Genomic DNA, 17,211 nt, shown 5'->3' on the forward strand with positions numbered 1-17,211 from the left:
AACACGTAGGACCAGAGGATGTGCCTTTGTTTAACCTCCTCTGTCACCTTCCTTCATCACTCTCCTCTGCTCTCTGTTGTGCCTCTAGCCTAGAGCACAGCCACTGCTGCTGAAGCAAACAGGTAAAACAAATTGGTCAGTGAATTAAATTCGGAGAAACTACGAAAACGACCTAGCTCTGAAGCGAAAGACTAAAAGTTGCAGTTTAAAAGATGTGAAGCCACAGTGAGCAGAAACACTGACATCAAGGGATTTCAAGAAACAATGTCTCTTCAAATAGGACCCAGATGTGTAGAAGAAAACACAGCCAGAGCACCTGCTTCATTACCTCATTTATATCAATGCATGAAAATATCTTGCTGATCTGAAGTCATTAAACATTCCACCACCTGTTTAAACACACACACAGACACACACAGACACACACACACAAACACACCGTAGTCAATCGTCAGACCCGTGCCCTTTGAGCTTATTCTTGGCCTCATACAGAGCAGATCTGAAAGAAGCAGCAACTGCATTACAGCATCTTGAGATGCGAAATCTCGGCGTTTTCCCTGAAGAGAAAGCAGTTTTTATTCCAAATTGAGCCCTCTCTGATAAACTCGATAACGTTTAGTTTCTGTGGGGTCTCGTTAGAAATTAGTGGTGGATCACCACTATGCCAGCGCATGTGCTGTCCTTCCAACATGACTGAACGCGCCAGTCGTTACGAGTCACTCCACCCTCCCACAGCAGGAGGGAAGAGACCTCAAACTGCAATGACCCATGGCCTCTAAATCTCAGCTGTGTTACAAAAATAAGGATGTACTGTGTTTTCTTGCACCTTTGCCTGTAGTTGTGTAACTGGGAAAAAAATAAACGTCTTCTGTCAGCCTAGCCTTGAGATAAAGCTCTGGCAGAATGTTTTCACAAGGTCAGCGGGGGAGCTGGTATCGGTAGGCATCAGGGCATATAACACCCCTAGAACCAGTTCCACATGTCACTTGTCACCAGACAGCCGAGCTGCGTGCTGAAAGCCACCTCTTCTCCGAACAGCCATGTCTCTTGCTAACGAAGTGTGCCTCGTTACCGGAGCCTGTGGGTTCCTGGGGGAGAGAATTGCAAAGCTCCTTTTGGAGGAGGATGAGCTCGCCGAGCTTCGTCTCTTTGACAGGAACATCAGACCCGAGTTCATTCAGGCTTTGGAAGGTAATGTTAGCTGCCTCACATTAGCTAAAGTAAAGTTTTTGTTGCTATTCAGCCGTTTCCAAATATAAGGAGCACATAAATATCTTTTTTTCTAAAGTGTTATCATGTTGCAGTTTCTTTTCTTCATGAAAACTGAGTAGATTCCAACTAAAGCCACAGAAAAAGCTGTGAACCACTTTCAATTCGCTACTACCCCGTTAATTAAAGTTTTAATTTCAAGTTGCTGATTTATTTGGATTCTCTGTGAAGTATTATTTTTATTTCTAAATACAACTAAAAACCTCAAATGTTTACATAACGGCCAGTGGGCAACTGGGTTTTTATTTGGTCTCTGAGCTGCCTTCACAAATAGATATTTATAAAAGGATTAAACACATGTTATCAGAAACTTAGCGATGTGATCAGGATTGCTCATTGTGTCCGATATTAGTATTCATTCCATCAGGGGTGTGTTTTTTAGTCCAGGAATGTTACACAAAGCTCAAAACAAAAATGTTTCTTGTGGGATGTAAATATTTTCCTATACAAACATGGATTAATGACATGTACAGTACCTAGAGAGTACATTGTATTTGCTGTCATTTTTAACTTAAATATATAATCTGCATAATATTGCTTGATATGTTCCTGTCCCAATCTCAGCTGAGATATTGTATTTCCTTGTTTACTTTTATTTGTTGAATTCACTTCTACATGTTCATATAAAATAGATGATGATGTTTAGTATTACTTTGCTGTTTAGCCATAAAATGTTCTTTAATCTTTATTAGAAATACAACAGGCTTTGGTAATGTTTACAATTTCACAAAGAAAACTATTGAGAAACTTACCAAACATGTACAGTTATGAAGACGTAGTACAATGTGTTCAGAAACAAATAAAAAAAAACATGTTTTGGCAGTGGCTGAAGTCGGCAGACAAAATAAGATTAAGGACTCTGCACTGCATTTGTAAAATTGCCTCACTGGATATTGAAAAAAGTGTACCGCACACGGCAGACATTGCAGGCTGTGCGAGCCGGCTTGCCAGCGCGGTGACGTCACTGCCCCTCCCTGTGGATCGCAGGGGCCGCAGCCGCCGGGCTGAGGGGAGATCTCCCTTTGGCTCAGCTGGCGGGATCCCTGTTGAGCGACGCTGGAGGTTTGAGTCCGCAGAGGCTGGGGGGCCGACGTGAAGTGGCAGCGGCGAGGGTGCACACCCACGTGAACCTTAGAGAGCTACAAAAGAATAGCGTGCCATGCCATCGCACAAGGGAGGGGGGTTATCGCCAGTTAAACAGTCCGCCGCCAACAGTGCCTGCATCGGTTAACCGGCCCCGAAGGCCCCGATTTCTGACGGCCCATGTTGCCTTGCAGCCTCACGGGACCGAACCAAAGTGACGGTGCTCCGGGGGGACATCAGGGACCCCGGGGCGCTGAGGGGAGCCTGCCGGGGCGCCACTCTGGTGGTCCACACGGCCTCGGTCATCGACGTCACGGGACTCGTGTCGGAGAGTGAGCTGCACGCAGTGAACGTGAAAGGTGAGGCCTACCAGCGGCATGGAGGACATGGGCGTCACACGCCGTATCGCCACGCCCGCAGGGGCAGTGGGCATACCGTATAATCATTAATTACTCCTGGACTTTTATTAGGACAGAGCACTAAACACAGAGGGTCCTCACTTCAAACTGCTTAAGTACTTAAATCCCCATTGTCTCCTGTGAATGGAATCCTCACAGAGCCCGTAAATAGGCATATATTACAGACATTTATTATTATCCCTGTTTGCTTCCAGACCATCACCCTCTTAATCACGTGTTGTAAAAACAGACTGAACCTGTGATCCCGGAAATATACATCTGCCAGTAGACCAGTTTTTTTGTTTTTGCCTAAACCAAGCTTGCTCTAAAGGACCTGACAGAGGCACAGGAGGGGTGCCAGCTAAGGGACAAACAACAGAGGTGCAAGGGGCAGTGGTCTGTTGGAAGGAGTGCAGATCAGTAGAGCAGAAATACCCAGACTGATGACCACACAGTGCAGGGACAATAGCTTGAACTGATCTAGAAATGATTACCGATGGGTAGAACTCCTGCAAAATGGACAACAGAGCTGACGCGAAGAGCCTTTTCAGCACTGAGAAGTGTGAGAGATGCCCAGATAAGCAGGTCAGCTCCATTAGCTCATGAAGAGCAGCTGTGGAATGAAGCCCTGCAGACACCGTGAGCGAGCAGGCCTGGAGCTGTGCAGGGGGACCGGTGTGGGAAATAGGCATGACGTTTCCGACAGGGACAGAGAAAGAGCTAGTGCTGCAGGCCCTTCTGTCTTTACTTACATACATCCCCATACACTGATACACTTAACCGGACTCGAGAGGAACAGATCCAAGAAAAGGACTGCGTTAGGTGTATTTACTGCAGTTGCTACTGCGACACTCATGCAGCGTGCAAATGGGGCTTCTTCTCCCCAGGCACCCAGCTGCTGTTAGAAGCCTGCATCCAGGAGAATGTGAGCTCCTTCGTCTACACCAGCAGCATCGAGGTGATGGGCCCCAATCCCCGCGGAGACCCCATCAGCAACGGCAGCGAGGACACGCGTTACCCACGCTGCCTCAGGTTCCCCTACAGCCGGACCAAGTTCCAGGCGGAGCAGCTGACCCTGCAGGCCAGCGGCGGCCAGATCGCCACCTGCGCGCTGCGGCCCATGTACATCTACGGCGAGGGCTGCCGATTCCTCGCGGGCCACCTGGAAGAGGGCGCGCGGAACGGGGACTTGCTGACGCGCACCTCGAGGAAGGAGGCCGTCGTGAACCCCGTGTACGTGGGGAACGTGGCCTGGGCCCACGTCCTGGCGGCCAGGGCCCTGCGGGACCCCCGCAGGAGAGGGGCGGTCCAGGGCAACTTCTACTTCATCTCCGACGACACCCCGCACCTCAGCTACTCGGATTTCAACCTCGCGGTCATGAAGCCGCTGGGGTTCAGGCTGCGGGAGAGGCTGCCCCTGCCTCTCCCCCTGCTCTTCTTCCTCTCCTTCCTGCTGGAGGTGGCCCAGGCGCTGCTGAGCCCCTTCGTGAAGTTCACCCCCCCCTTGAACCGGCAGCTGCTCACCATGCTGAACACCCCCTTCACCTTCACCTACGGCAAGGCCCAGCGGGACCTGGGCTACAGCCCCCGCTACTGCTGGGAGGAGGCCAGGGCCCGCACCACGGACTGGCTGGCGGGCCTGCTGCCCAAGTGCCGCCGGCGGGTGGAGGACCGCCGCCAACCCTAGTCCCCGCACCGCGCCGGAGCGGAAGAGGGTGTGAAAGTAGGGTAAAAGGGCGGGGCCCGATCACCGCTCCTCGCTGTCTCCATTAACCGTTAGCAAAAGAAATCGTCCCTTCAAATGTCAATTACGCGGCCAGATAAGGGGGTCTTCGTCGTCTTCTTCCTCCTCTTCTCCTTCATCGCCAGCTCCGCCATGGTGGAGTGGAGGTCGGGGTCGTTGCCTCACGACTCCTGGGGTCCTGGGTTCAACTCCAGCCTGGGACCCTCTCAGCGTGGGGCGTCTGTGCTCTCCTCCACAGCCCTGTGCTCTGGTTTCTTTCCATGTCTTTAAAATATCCCCTGTGTGTGTCTGTGTGTGTGTCTGTGTGTCTGTGTGTGTGTGTGCTGATTATATACGCACACTGGATGAAGTGTAAAACAAAGGATCAGGAGGATGTCCCACTCTGATCTAGCCCAGTCCCTCCTGCCTGTGTAGAAATACCATTAGTTTGGCGAGTCGGGCCTCCTGCTCGAGTGTTTCTTTCCGCACGATTGCCGCCTTCCCATCTCCACCCTCACAGCAGCTCCCCGGCTTCTTCCTTCTTCCTCAGAGAGGGGCGTCACCCGCTGGCAGCCCCAGTACAACTCTCGGCTCATGTGGCTCTGCTTCTCCGGCCTCTCGGGGGCTTGGCCAGACTGCTGGGACAGAGGTTGGCGCAGGCTGCTTGTTATATTGTGCTCCCCGTTAACGATCGCTCAATCACACTCAGTCCTAAAAGTACTCCAAAACAGAACCCTATCATGACTATTAGCGTGGCTGGTGCTGCTGCTGCGGAGGTTAATGTCACGCCTAAAAGTCATCAAGAAGAAAATCGGCATGACAGACATGACGAGCAACAGCCAGCCAGAACACCGGGCTTCTCTCCTTCTTTATCTTACCTCTGCTTGTTCCTCTGCAGTTCTGTCACTGACACAGAGCCCTGCTCTCTCCTCTCACCGTTGCCCTTCTTGTTAATATTATTAGTTTTACTAGAGGCCGCGTGATAACGTGTCTTTATCAATCAGAGGGGGGTGAGATTTTCTGAGGTTGCATGGTGAGGCCACAGATTCTCCCAGATCCGCGCACACCTCCACCTCGACGCCCCCTGAGCGCGGGAGAGCGGCCAACACAAGCGAGAAGCAAGGAGAGGAGAGCCTTCAGCACCAGGACAACTTTCACAGTCGGGCCTCCTCGCTGATGAACAGCAACCTCTTGCGTACAGAACTCGGCGCTGAAGGAAACAAAGCCCTGCCTGTCCTGTTTGTGGAAGTATTTCATTTCCACTTCAAACCCACCAGGCAAAATCGGTCATTCTCATTTGGGATCATTTGGGGGGTCATCCTCGAACAGGAACTGATTTTTGTCTCTTTTTAGCAACAGCTTGGAGGATTCGTCTCTAGGGATTGTATGAAAATGGTCGCACATTTCCCTGGGAAAAGATTTGGATCCATTTCTGAGTTCATCAGACTTTGTCAATGCTAGTAATTAAGTATACAGTGGTTTCATGTAAAGTTGGAGCTCTTGAAATCACTCCGACATTATATATAAGTCTGCAACAGCTTGTGTGTTGTCTTTTTACCTTTGCTTAATAAATAAATAGTTTTTCAAACATCAGATGTTGCCTATCTATTTCTTATCCACCAAGTTGTTTGCAAATATTCTAGACATGTGACCTTTGTCAGTGCCCCTGACCCAGCTCCTTGTCCAGCTCTGATGTGGCTGCCTGCAAGCTGGTGTGAGGATACGAGCTCTGTTCTTACATCTCTGACTATGGTTACCCAACTTAATCCCTCCATCCAGAGAATCTTTCATTTTTGCATCGCTTTTTTCAAATTGTAACACGATTAGTCCCCTGGCTTGTGAGCGTGTCAGCCAGCTGGAAGTCTTGAAGTGAGACTGCAGATCATTAACATGAGTCTCAGCACCCACCCACTGACAGCACCATCCCCCACACCTCTTCCCCTTCCACTGGGTTTTTTTTTGTCAGCTGCACAAGAAGTATGTGCTTCGGTCTCGTGCCTCCTGACACAGAATGACTGCGATCTGGATAACTCTGATTTCTCTGGGCATTGGGTCATTGTGTGATGGGGTTTATGCAGGTAACACAGGTAAGTAAACTACATTGCAGCTCAAACTCTTCCATCCACCATTTTCCTTAATTTACAGTGTAACAGATATTAATACCATGACAGTCTTCGGCCTCTTGTTTTGCTTTGAAGACCTAGAGCAGTCTGTACTGTATGTGAGTTGTTCTGTTTGTAATTGTTTGCTCCTGTGCGGCCTGCATTAGTATGACCTGTGTGTGGTTTTTCAGAACAAAGTGAAGCAGAAGTAGCAGGGAACAGCCTGCTGCTATGAAAAGAGACTGCTCAGTCATTAACTACAGGATCTGTTAAGTGTACGTGTGTCTTAGAACGATGCCTGTTTAAGTCTTGATTTGTTTGTCTTGTATGGAAGTTGCTCTGAAAAACGGTGAAATGCAGAGCTGAGACGGCCACATTACAACCTGTGGTCTCCCCCCAGAACAACTGATTCAAATAATACACAAAGCAGACTTGCTTAGTAGATAAATAACTAATTTATTTAATAGGAAATCAGTTGCTTGCTTAATAACTAACAAAAAAAAACAAACAAAGGTGGGTCTTGTGTCATCTGCTAACATTTCCGTGTTAAATTTCCCCAAATTGTTTCATTTTGAGAGCCACCACCTAAAGCTATTTTTTTCACATTGACTAAGATTGCATATAAAGTGACGATGAAGCTCAGATGAACTAGGATACTCCCTCTAAATGAAGAACAAATCGAACAGGAACGGGGGGGGGGGGGGGCGGTTTCTAGCCATATCTGTGTAAGCAACCCTATTTCTGGCAAAACTCTCATGGAAAGTTTTGGCAGCTTCCCCCAGCGCAGTAGTGTGTCATGTTCTGGAGCGGCGCGTCGAGATTCATGTCATGAGAAGCTCGCTAAAGACTCTCCTCGCCAGTGCAAGAGCCGGGGAGAGGCCCAGCCTGGGACTGCGCGGACTTCCGGCACGTCGCCAGGAGAGTGCTCCCCAAGGGGGTCCGATTCCACATCCAGTGCCTGCTCTTCACCCGGGGCAACAGAAGCTGCGCCACGGTCATCGGGCAGGACTCCACGGCGCACTTCAACGTCTCCCTGCCCACCAGAGTCATAATCCATGGCTACAGGTGAGCGCCAGGAAGACCCAGCACGCATGGCAGTGGCTTCTAAAAGTGCTCCTTGCTCATCCAGAAGTCTTTAAAAAAAGATGCTTTTGGAATGGCTAAAAAGGAGTTGAAAAGAGATGCAGTCGGGAAGCACTTTTTGGAGTCTAGCTTTGCTTAGCCGAATCTGCAAACGTCTGCCTCCTCACTGTTTAATACATGCAAGGTTTCCTGATGCAACAAGCCTTCGATTACTACGGTACATGGAGCTAAGACATGAGTCCTCACTTGTACCCTGTACGCCTGGGATCAGCTCCTATTTTGACACCGCCCTCACAGGAAGAAACAGCTCTCTAGTAATAGCTGGATGAGATTCTTACGGATTCCTCTAAGTATGTTCTAAAGCTCCTTCAAGGGGTTTTGCTTGTTGGGCTCCAGAAGGGTCACTGTAGAAAATTTGCAAGAACAGAATAACTCTGGACATTCTGCACTTCTGTTTTGTCCCAAAATCATCGAAAATCATCGGTTTTACATTAGACATCTGTTTAGATTCTTATTACCGATTCTGATCCTCGAGAATTCTCCCCTAACTTTCACATAAATCTTCGTTTAATTGTTCAAAATTATTGTGTTTAAAATCCATTTCTGAAAAGAACATTTCTGCATTGTGCTTCTCAGGGACAGGATATTCCCTCTATTCGGCCGTTGTATATCACTGACTAAAGTGTGTAAGAGTGGCTCCGCAATGTCCTTTTCTCGTTCGCTCTCGTAGGGTTTTGGGAAACAAGCCCTCCTGGATTAATGACCTTGTCCTCGCTTTCCTGACGGCAGAGGATGTGAATGTAATCGTTGTGGACTGGGTCTATGAGGCTTCCTTTGCCTATAAGGTGGTAGTAAACAACTACAAGGAGGTGGCAATAGAGATCTCCAAACTCATCAGTGCGCTCACTGTAAGTTTTCACCCTGATCTGAAAATCGGTAGCATAGAAAGTGGTCTGGGCGGCACAGTGGTGCAGGGGTCAGCATTACTGCCTCGCAACACCAGGGACCTGGGTGTAATTCCTGGGGTGCTGTCTGTGTGGAGTTTGTATGTTCTTCATGTGTTCGTGTGAGATTCCTCCAGGTGCTCCCGTCTCCTCCCACTGGCCGAAAGACAGCATGGTGGTTTAATTGGCTTCTACAATAGTAACGGGCCCTGGTGTGTGTGTGTGTGTGTGTGTGTGTGTGTGTGTGTGTGTGTGTGTGTGTGTGTGTGTGTGTGTGTGTGTGTGCGCGCCCTGCCATGGACTACCGCCCTGTCCAGGGTGTATCCTGCCTTGTGCCCAGTGGACAAGACAGGCTCCCAGCCACCATCATGCTGAATTGGATGTGATGATGATGATGATGACCACAAAGTGGTATAAGTATAAGCAAAGAAGTATAAGCGAAGAAGAATGGACTGACAACAGTTTCATCGCATTCTTTAAATATTTTGGAGAGGTTTTAATTAAGCAGGAAGTGCTTAAGAGGAAGTTTGAAGGATACAGATTTTTCACTTCCTCCAAATCGACCGGCTAACCCTTGCTGTTTCGTTTTCACATTCATTTCTAAAAAAATGTCAAACATGAAATTCTGTACGCATATATATGCATGTTACAGAACTAATTTATGCGGGTCGCTAGCACATTGCTGCACCAACAGGGGCACAAAATGATAACGATGTTGAAGAGGTGGGGCGGTGCAGTGGCACTGTGGCTAAGAATCTGCGCCTGCAGCCGGCAGAGGAATCCTACTCCCCTGGGCCCCTGAGCAAGGCCCTTCACCCCAGCTGCTCCAGGGGCGCTGTACAATGGCTGACCCTGTGCTCTGACCCCCAGCTTCTCTCCCTGTCTGTGTGTCTCATGGAGAGCAAGGTGGGGTATGTGAAAAGACAAATTCCTAATCCAGGAAATTGTATATGGCCAATAAAGTGGTCTCTTAAGAGCACATTGCACTTATCATTCACCAAAGAGACTCGGTTACTTTTATTTTGTAAATCCTTAGTTGGATCCCAGACATGGCAATCTGATGGAAGGATGAGAGCGAAGCACTTTCTCATCTGCTTGAATGAAGCATGTGGTGTCGTTGTGATACTCATCAATTTTTCTTCTACTAGAAACTTGGAAGCAAAATGGAATCATTTCACTTAATTGGGATCAGTTTAGGGGCGCATGTTGCAGGGTATGTGGGCACCCTCTTCGGTGGAAAGCTAGGAAGGATCACAGGTGGGTCCCCAGTTTCCACTGATGTTTGCTTACTGTTCAATTTGAAAAAAAACAACACTGTTGCCTGAAGCTGTAATCTGTGCCTGTGGTTAGGAACAGTTCTGTTCACGTGTACTAATGTAGGGCTGAAATGTGTGTGAGGTGTTCTTGCGTTTCGTGACACAACATCTATCCATTTTTTCATTCTGTATAGTTATGAAAGAAAAAGGTTGTCTCTTAGAAAGAGTGGGATGTGCAGAAGTGGACTTATAATGTTTTTGAGACATTATTCTGCATTTGAAGAGTAGAGTTCTATGCCTTTAAAAAATCAAACAGGAAAGGCCTCTTGAGCAGGAGTCAGAAAGAGCAGAGGTTGATCGAGTCGCAATTTCAATTCTGTTGTTCTTATGCTGTGTTCTCCAGTTTAAAATAAATAAAACTCTTTACTGGAACCCAACGCCCCCTGGAAATTAATCCTCTTTGTACTACCAAGTGATACACAACAGTTGACAATCCTGCACACGACAGAAGTCACTGCTTACCTGTTAAAAGCACATCCCCAGCTCGTAGGAGCCTATAGAGCACAAGCACAGGCACTTACAGTACCAAACTGCAGCCAACTCTGAGGACAGGGGACTTTTACTAAGATATATATCCTAGGAAAGTAGGTGATTGAATTGATTCAAATGCTATTAGATAATTTGTTGGAAACGTTTGACTATTTTAATACATTATTTGGGTATTTTGGTCCAGTGAGTTTCCTGGGTCTGTACAACAAGGCCACACGTGCAGAAGAGTGGGGAGGCTGTTGTCGTGACCTGACAGGAACATGAAACAAGGCCGTTTGTCCTTCCAGCTCTAGATGCAGCCAGCCTAATGTTCAAGGATGCGGACACATACGATCGCCTTGACCCCACTGACGCGCTGTTTGTAGAAGCCATTCACACGGACTCAGACAGTAAGATATGCGCATCTGGACCAGCACAGCTGCTCTCTGATTCTTGCTGTTGTTGTTATGTCGTCAATAATATGGCACGGCACATTCCAACCCTCTTTTTTATGAAAGCACAGACTTTAATTTAATTCCATCCGATGAGTGATCACTTTACTCCTAGAATTACTGAGCTTTACTTGTAGCATCATAATAGGCTTGTTTGTATTGATAGATAGATAAGACTTCATTGATCCCGAAGGGAAATTGATGACAATACAATGCAATGGATAAAAAAACAACTGATAAGCACGACCATAACATGCAGCATGCGTTCTTAAAAGAGATCTGATGAAGAGAACAAACCGAAATAAGCTTTGCGTAAACACTTTTGATACGCGGAGAAAAGGAACCTTTTTCAGATCTGATACGTCACCGAAAAAAAAATGGTTTCTGCTATTCTCCTGCTTCCAGAATTTGGGACATCAAATCCTATTGGCCACGTGGACTTTTTGCTCAATGGAGGGAAGGACCAGCCAGGCTGTGGCTTGTCCAGATTGTCTTCAGGTAAGAAGTAACCCTGAGCAAACGGGCCCCTACTCGTTCCTGTTTCTAAATTACACACTGTAGCACTGCATGATTTGGCAAGAGATTGTAATGGATACTTTCTCGTCTTAAATAAAAAACTGAGAGAAGTGCATTGCCTATGCACTCTGGAAGTCTCTACATTTGCTGTCCCTGAACAGTTTGAGCTTTCCTGTGGCACCCGATTTTAAAACATCACTTTAGGAATACGTTATGTACAGCAACTTAATGCTCAAGGTGCTGCTGATGCTCCTCTGCCTCTTCAGTGTACAGGTATATAATCTGTGACCACATGAGAGCCGTGTATGTCTACATCAGTGCTCTGAACGGCTCTTGTCCACTGGCCGGGTTCCCTTGCTCCAGCTACAAAGACTTTGTCAGAGGAAGCTGTCTGGACTGTGACTCACACTTCAACGGCTCCTGCCCCCAAATAGGTTGAGTAGACAGCGTTTTTAACTACTTTCAAAATGCTTACAATACATACAGCACAGGGACTACACTTCCCCGTGGGCTTAAATAAGTTTACATTCAAGGGTTATGTGATCTAACAGTCTTGACAGGTATAAAATACTGGCATTCGCAAACAGCATCACAAAAATCAGAACTTCACTCTGATGCACAGATGGGATCTAATAAGTGAGGGAGATGAGAGGAAGTCAAAGGCTTCTCCAAGCTGTCATTTTAAAGACACAGGCAATTAAGTGAGCACTTTGAAAGAGATCTGTTACCAGGTCCTATCTCTCATTTCACCTCTCACTACATTTTGTCCTATTTTGGATTGTCTCTGTAATGTGCCACTAGGCAGCCAGATAAAAATGAGCAGTTTCACCTTGCCGCAAGACTTTTATCTACAGTATGTTTATTCCCAGGCATGCAGGATACTCATGGGATCGAAGTCAAAACTTTTCCTGAACATCCAGAGATTTTCCTGATGACCATGCCCGAAGCACCTTTCTGTGGTAGGTGTTTTTTTTCTTTTGCTTAGCAAAAGCTTCTCTCCTACATTACAAACAAACCTTTCACAATTACTGTAAACAGAGATTCACAAGTTATCTTACTAGTATGAAACAGATCAGAAAACAAATTGTGCTTCTCTGAACCCTCTACGATAGCCACATTTTTTTATTTTTCATATATTACCCTTGTTCCAGGACGGAGCGAATGAATGTTTCCTTCTTTTATTCAATGCCGAATGGCGGTGTGTTTCAGCTCACCACATTCTCCTGGTGCTGGAGGTGAAGCCGCTGACGACGAATGGAAAGATCTCAGTCACTCTGAGAAGCAGCCAGAGGCCCGACACGCAAGGCAAGATCCAGCTGTAGGTATACCTAAGCGATAAAGAGCAAAGATTCAGCTGATTTATTGAATTAAAATCTGCTAGGTGTGGTATAAACTATCAAAGTGCTCCCTTTTCTCCTCTGTCGGACACGTGCAGTAGGGCTGTTAGAGTAGTATACTTGACTCACAGCATGCCTCCGGTGATTTAACTTTTACAGGGAGGCTTTGCTAAGAATTGTCAGGCTCCCAACTGCAGCTGAATTCTTAATTCTTTCTTTTTTTCTCAGCCATTCCAATGCGACCAGTTTTAAGAGGGTGATGGCCCACCCAACTGCACTCTGTCAAATAGACTCCATTGAGATGATGAATTCTGGCTCCTGGTGGTACCACCAACGGGTGATTCACGTCGAGAAACTCTGTATATCTGAACTTCCGTATCGGAGGTAAGAGGAAAGCCAGAAAGTTAAAATGTAGCAGAAAGTTAACTAATGGAGTATGAGTTAAAAGGGTTCTGAGTAACTGTTTCATAAAGAAGCAAGAGTTTTTGTTTTATGAATCTGTTCGGATACTAATGGAAAATGTATTTTCACACAATGTGGAAGACACTAACCCTGGTGGCAATTTAATTGATTTAAACAGCAGTGAATGAACATTTCATTTACAGATATCATTTTTACCTTAGGAGAATTGTTATTTGTGCTTCCAACTACCGTTTTCAAATAAAAAAAAAAGAAATTTGCTCTTAAGGTTAATATTGTTTCCACTTTATGTGGATATTCACTTTTCGGCTATTTGTTTATGATGAATAAAGTTGTAGCTTGTTATATTTTTACTGAAGACAGTGGTAAAAAACTATTTCATTTATAAAACATTTGGTGTCTGTGTGGTTTAATGTGGTTTAGAACCACAAAATAAAAATGAAGCATGCCATCACAATATGGCTGCGTGCCAGAGTAAGAGGTTTCGTCTTCAGAAACACAGCTCAGACGATTCAGTTTGTCCTGATCTGCACCACACTGTGAGCTCTGTCTCTAGAGGTCAGCTGGGTTAGTCACAGAGCTGCTGCAGATCTGCAGGGATAATCACAGCACGCAAAATAGAAGGAGATCAGGTGCTCCTGGGGGAGATTATACAGTACGTAGCGCACTGTATCGTGGCTTTGGTCAGGGGAAAGTGTCACTGAAATACGTTCTTATGCTCTATTGCAGGGGGAAGGAGACATTATGTGTGGAGAATATAGTGCTCAGAAGAAATCATGAATGGTCCCACGAATTTGTAGAGCTCTATACAAACAATAAAGAAAATTGTACAGGTTGGTGACTTCCCCTCCAGCGAAGGGGAGGCCGAATGACTTGTATTGTTGTTCATTTTTGGCATGTATCGTCTCTTAAAAGGCCTGCACTGAAGCGGAGATACGTCACTTATGAATTTCTCTCTCGTTGGAACATCCTCGTCGCGTCTGCTCTTCCAGCTGTTGATAAAGTCGATTGCTCTCGTGAGAGTTGCTCTGCGGAGGCGGAGGCGTGGCGGCGGGGTTTCTTCACGAGCTCCCCCTTCCTCCCTGCTTCTAGAGCCGTGCTGCTGGCTGCATTAATCGGAGTCTCTAAAACTGTGTGTGTGCTTTTAGCATTCAATGTTGATCCATTTCCTGAATCCTGTTGAGGTCTTTTGTGCTTCTTACTCATCCATTTCTTCTTCTGTGCCAATGTGACAGTTCTCACACACTCTTTAGTGCTGCTTTGTTTTGCATGTCACTGCAGAATTGTTTTCCTATCCTGACTCCACCTCTAAGTAATAATAATAATAATAATAATAATAATAATAATAATAATTGCTTACACTTATATAGCGGTTTTTCTGGACACTCCACTCAAAGCGCTTTACAGATAATGGGGACTCCCCTCCACCACCACCAATGTGCAGCATCCACCTCGATGATGCTATCAGTGGGGAGGAGAGCAGAGTAATGAAGCCAATTCACAGAGGGGGATTGTTAGGAGGCCATGATTGATAAAGGCCGATGGGGAAATTTGGCCAGGATGCCGGGGTTACACCCCTACTCTTTTTGAGAAACACCCTGGGATTTTTAATGACCACAGAGAGTCAGGACCTCGGTTTTACGTCTCATCCGAAGGACGGCGCCTGTTTACAGTATAGTGTCCCCGTCACTACACTGGGGCATTAGGACCCACATGAGCCGTAGGGTGAGCACCCCCTGCTGGCCCCATTAACGCCTCTTCCAGCAGCAACCTTAGTTTTTCCCAGGTCTCCCATCCAGATACTGACCAGGCTCACACCTGCTTAGCTTCAGTGGGTTACCTGTGGTGAGTTGCAGGGTGATATGGCCAGCAGCCAAGTGATCTTGGGAAGCATGTCTTGGTGAAAGACTTTCTGTTCGGGACTGTATTTAAGTTTCCAAAAGCGCTCACTTACCTTTTTTTTTAACTTCATGCATGTGATTTTTCCTTTAGTGACACGCCTATCAATCCATTGCCAGGTTGCTTGTCTTGATAATGGCCTTGGCACTAACAGTTCCACATATTCTAAAACGGCAAACTGCACATCACACAAACGTCAGTCTCCATGTCTGTGGTAGTTGTGCTGGTCTTGTTTTTGACTTTGTTAGAGCGCCTCTATTTTTTCTCATTTCCTCTTATTGTTCTTCTTGAAGAGTAAGTGATAAACAGACTGACGTTCTCTGAAAACTCAAGAACTCTGCTGCCCCTCACATTTCCTGATGCTGTAAGCAAATTTGCTGAATCTGCTCTCATTTCCCTCTGTCCCACTGGTATTTTTATTTTTTGTCTATTCTGAATGTTCCTTTTACTAAATCAGTTTTAAAGTGATATCTTGGGCAGCAACAGCTCTCTAAAACCAAGTACATTCAGGCATATTGAAGTGTTAAAAAACTCAAAAGAGCTTACAATTAAAAAAGTGTTTGCAGACAGTGGCCTGTTGATTGGACAATAATATATTTTAAGTCATAACTGAATCAATATTGTAATAGTAACCTGAATTATGCTCTCTCTGGTATAAAAAAGAATATACAAATTTGCCATATTTCTTTCTTGTCTTACATTAATAAAACTTCACAAAGAGTATTGGATACATACTTATTCAGATTTCATGCTCAAAGTAAAAATAAAGGAATAGTTATGTCTTTGTCTCATTAAGAAAACGATTCATGACCCAAAAAAAAGACCTCTCTTGTGTAACAGGGCTGGTCTGCCTGTGACACTGATGCTCTGCCCTAGAAATCTCAGTGCAGCCTAGACTGTGGAGATACTGCACCTGCAGCAACAGAGGACACAGTATCTCAGTGTAGCTGTGTTTGCCATTTACAGTAGGAGTAGATCAATCAATTAATTGTATTATTATATAGCGCCTTTCAATTAGGGCATTCCCAAGGCACTTTCCATATATTTTATGTAAAAGAAAAATGGACAGCAGCAGAAACAGAAAACCACAAAACGAAATGTACAGATTACGCTGAAGAGCTAACAAAGCAGTGCAGTGGCCTTATCTAGAGCAGCTGACGGCAGGAACTCATTTCCCGCCACCAGCAGGAGAGAAAGTGGATTTTCAAAGGGATGTGCGTTGTAAAATGGAAGAAGGGTGTGCTGCAGACTTTGCAGGCATGAGACCTGAAAGACAGGGAAGAGTCAAAAATGCTCGGAGTCCGCAAGCGACCATCACTGGCTGCCAGACGGGGAACACACTTCCAACAGGTCATACGTTCAATGAATAGAAAGTGGATTCGCTGCCATTATCTCGGAGTGGAGCATTTCATTACATGGTGTTAATTCCCAGGAATGATCACCAGGCAAGCTTTTTATCGCATTAATTTTCAGGGACAGGCACGTCTTCTGCTGCAAGGAATATTACATAAAATACATAATAGTATTATTTGTGTCTAAAACACCAAAAAAATCTACCTTAAAGAAGAATGCAAGGAAGCTGTGTTGGGCTCAAGGGCATGATATCATTCTTGAAAAATCTTTTTATATTTTTTAACAATCCTACACATGTGAGGAGAGCCATACAGTATTCACACCGTGGACGCAGTGTAACCAAAATTCAGCACAAGAAAATGCAGTTGTATATCAAGATTTTAAAATATTTATGAATTAATGTATGAAAGGGAGTACTGACTTTAGCATAAGCAATATATCATAACTGTAAATAAACGCATTCCTAAATGTGTAGTGTTCAAATGTCACAGCGTGTAAATATGTTAAAGATAAATTGAAGGTAAATGAGAATTATGCAATGGAACAAGTAAAGGTTTATTCCATGCTGAAAAGAGAAGAAAAAAAACGTTTTAGCTGTGGAGCCTTCTTCAGGTGTCACACAAAGAAGGCTCCACAGCCAAAACGTTGTTTCTGTTCTTCTCTTTTCAATATAGATTAAACCTTTACTTATTCCTTTGCAGCCCATGCAAACTGATGCAGCCACCCACCTGAACTGAATGAGAATTATTATTTGGGCAAAAAGAAATATTGTAATATTGTTGAGCAGAAATCAATAATGCAATAGAAACCACAACCATTTTAATTAATTTATATCCAAAGGATTGTTT

The 17,211-nt window shown here is 45.6% G+C and overlaps 2 protein-coding genes across 2 annotated transcripts; both read left to right on the plus strand.

Annotated features, from left to right (window-relative positions):
• Positions 1-799: 799 nt before the first annotated feature.
• On the plus strand, positions 800-6,066 carry hsd3b1 (hydroxy-delta-5-steroid dehydrogenase, 3 beta- and steroid delta-isomerase 1). Its single transcript, XM_088644926.1, has 3 exons — positions 800-1,191; positions 2,547-2,711; positions 3,638-6,066. The coding sequence occupies exons 1-3, from the start codon at positions 1,041-1,043 to the stop codon at positions 4,435-4,437; spliced, it is 1,116 nt and encodes a 371-aa protein (XP_088501052.1). The 5' UTR covers positions 800-1,040; the 3' UTR covers positions 4,438-6,066.
• A 348-nt stretch (positions 6,067-6,414) lies between these two features.
• On the plus strand, positions 6,415-15,692 carry pla1a (phospholipase A1 member A). The gene is made up of 11 exons (XM_088645054.1): positions 6,415-6,560; positions 7,436-7,640; positions 8,389-8,566; positions 9,751-9,859; positions 10,695-10,796; positions 11,244-11,336; positions 11,621-11,788; positions 12,224-12,313; positions 12,564-12,672; positions 12,920-13,075; positions 13,841-15,692. Exons 1-11 carry the CDS (start codon positions 6,485-6,487, stop codon positions 13,950-13,952), a joined length of 1,398 nt encoding a protein of 465 aa, XP_088501180.1. The 5' UTR covers positions 6,415-6,484; the 3' UTR covers positions 13,953-15,692.
• The last annotated feature ends 1,519 nt before the right edge of the window (positions 15,693-17,211 follow it).

The sequence above is a fragment of the Lepisosteus platostomus genome, chromosome 2 (assembly GCF_059453375.1).
Source record: "Lepisosteus platostomus isolate fLepPlt1 chromosome 2, fLepPlt1.hap1, whole genome shotgun sequence".
Taxonomy (NCBI): domain Eukaryota; kingdom Metazoa; phylum Chordata; class Actinopteri; order Semionotiformes; family Lepisosteidae; genus Lepisosteus; species Lepisosteus platostomus.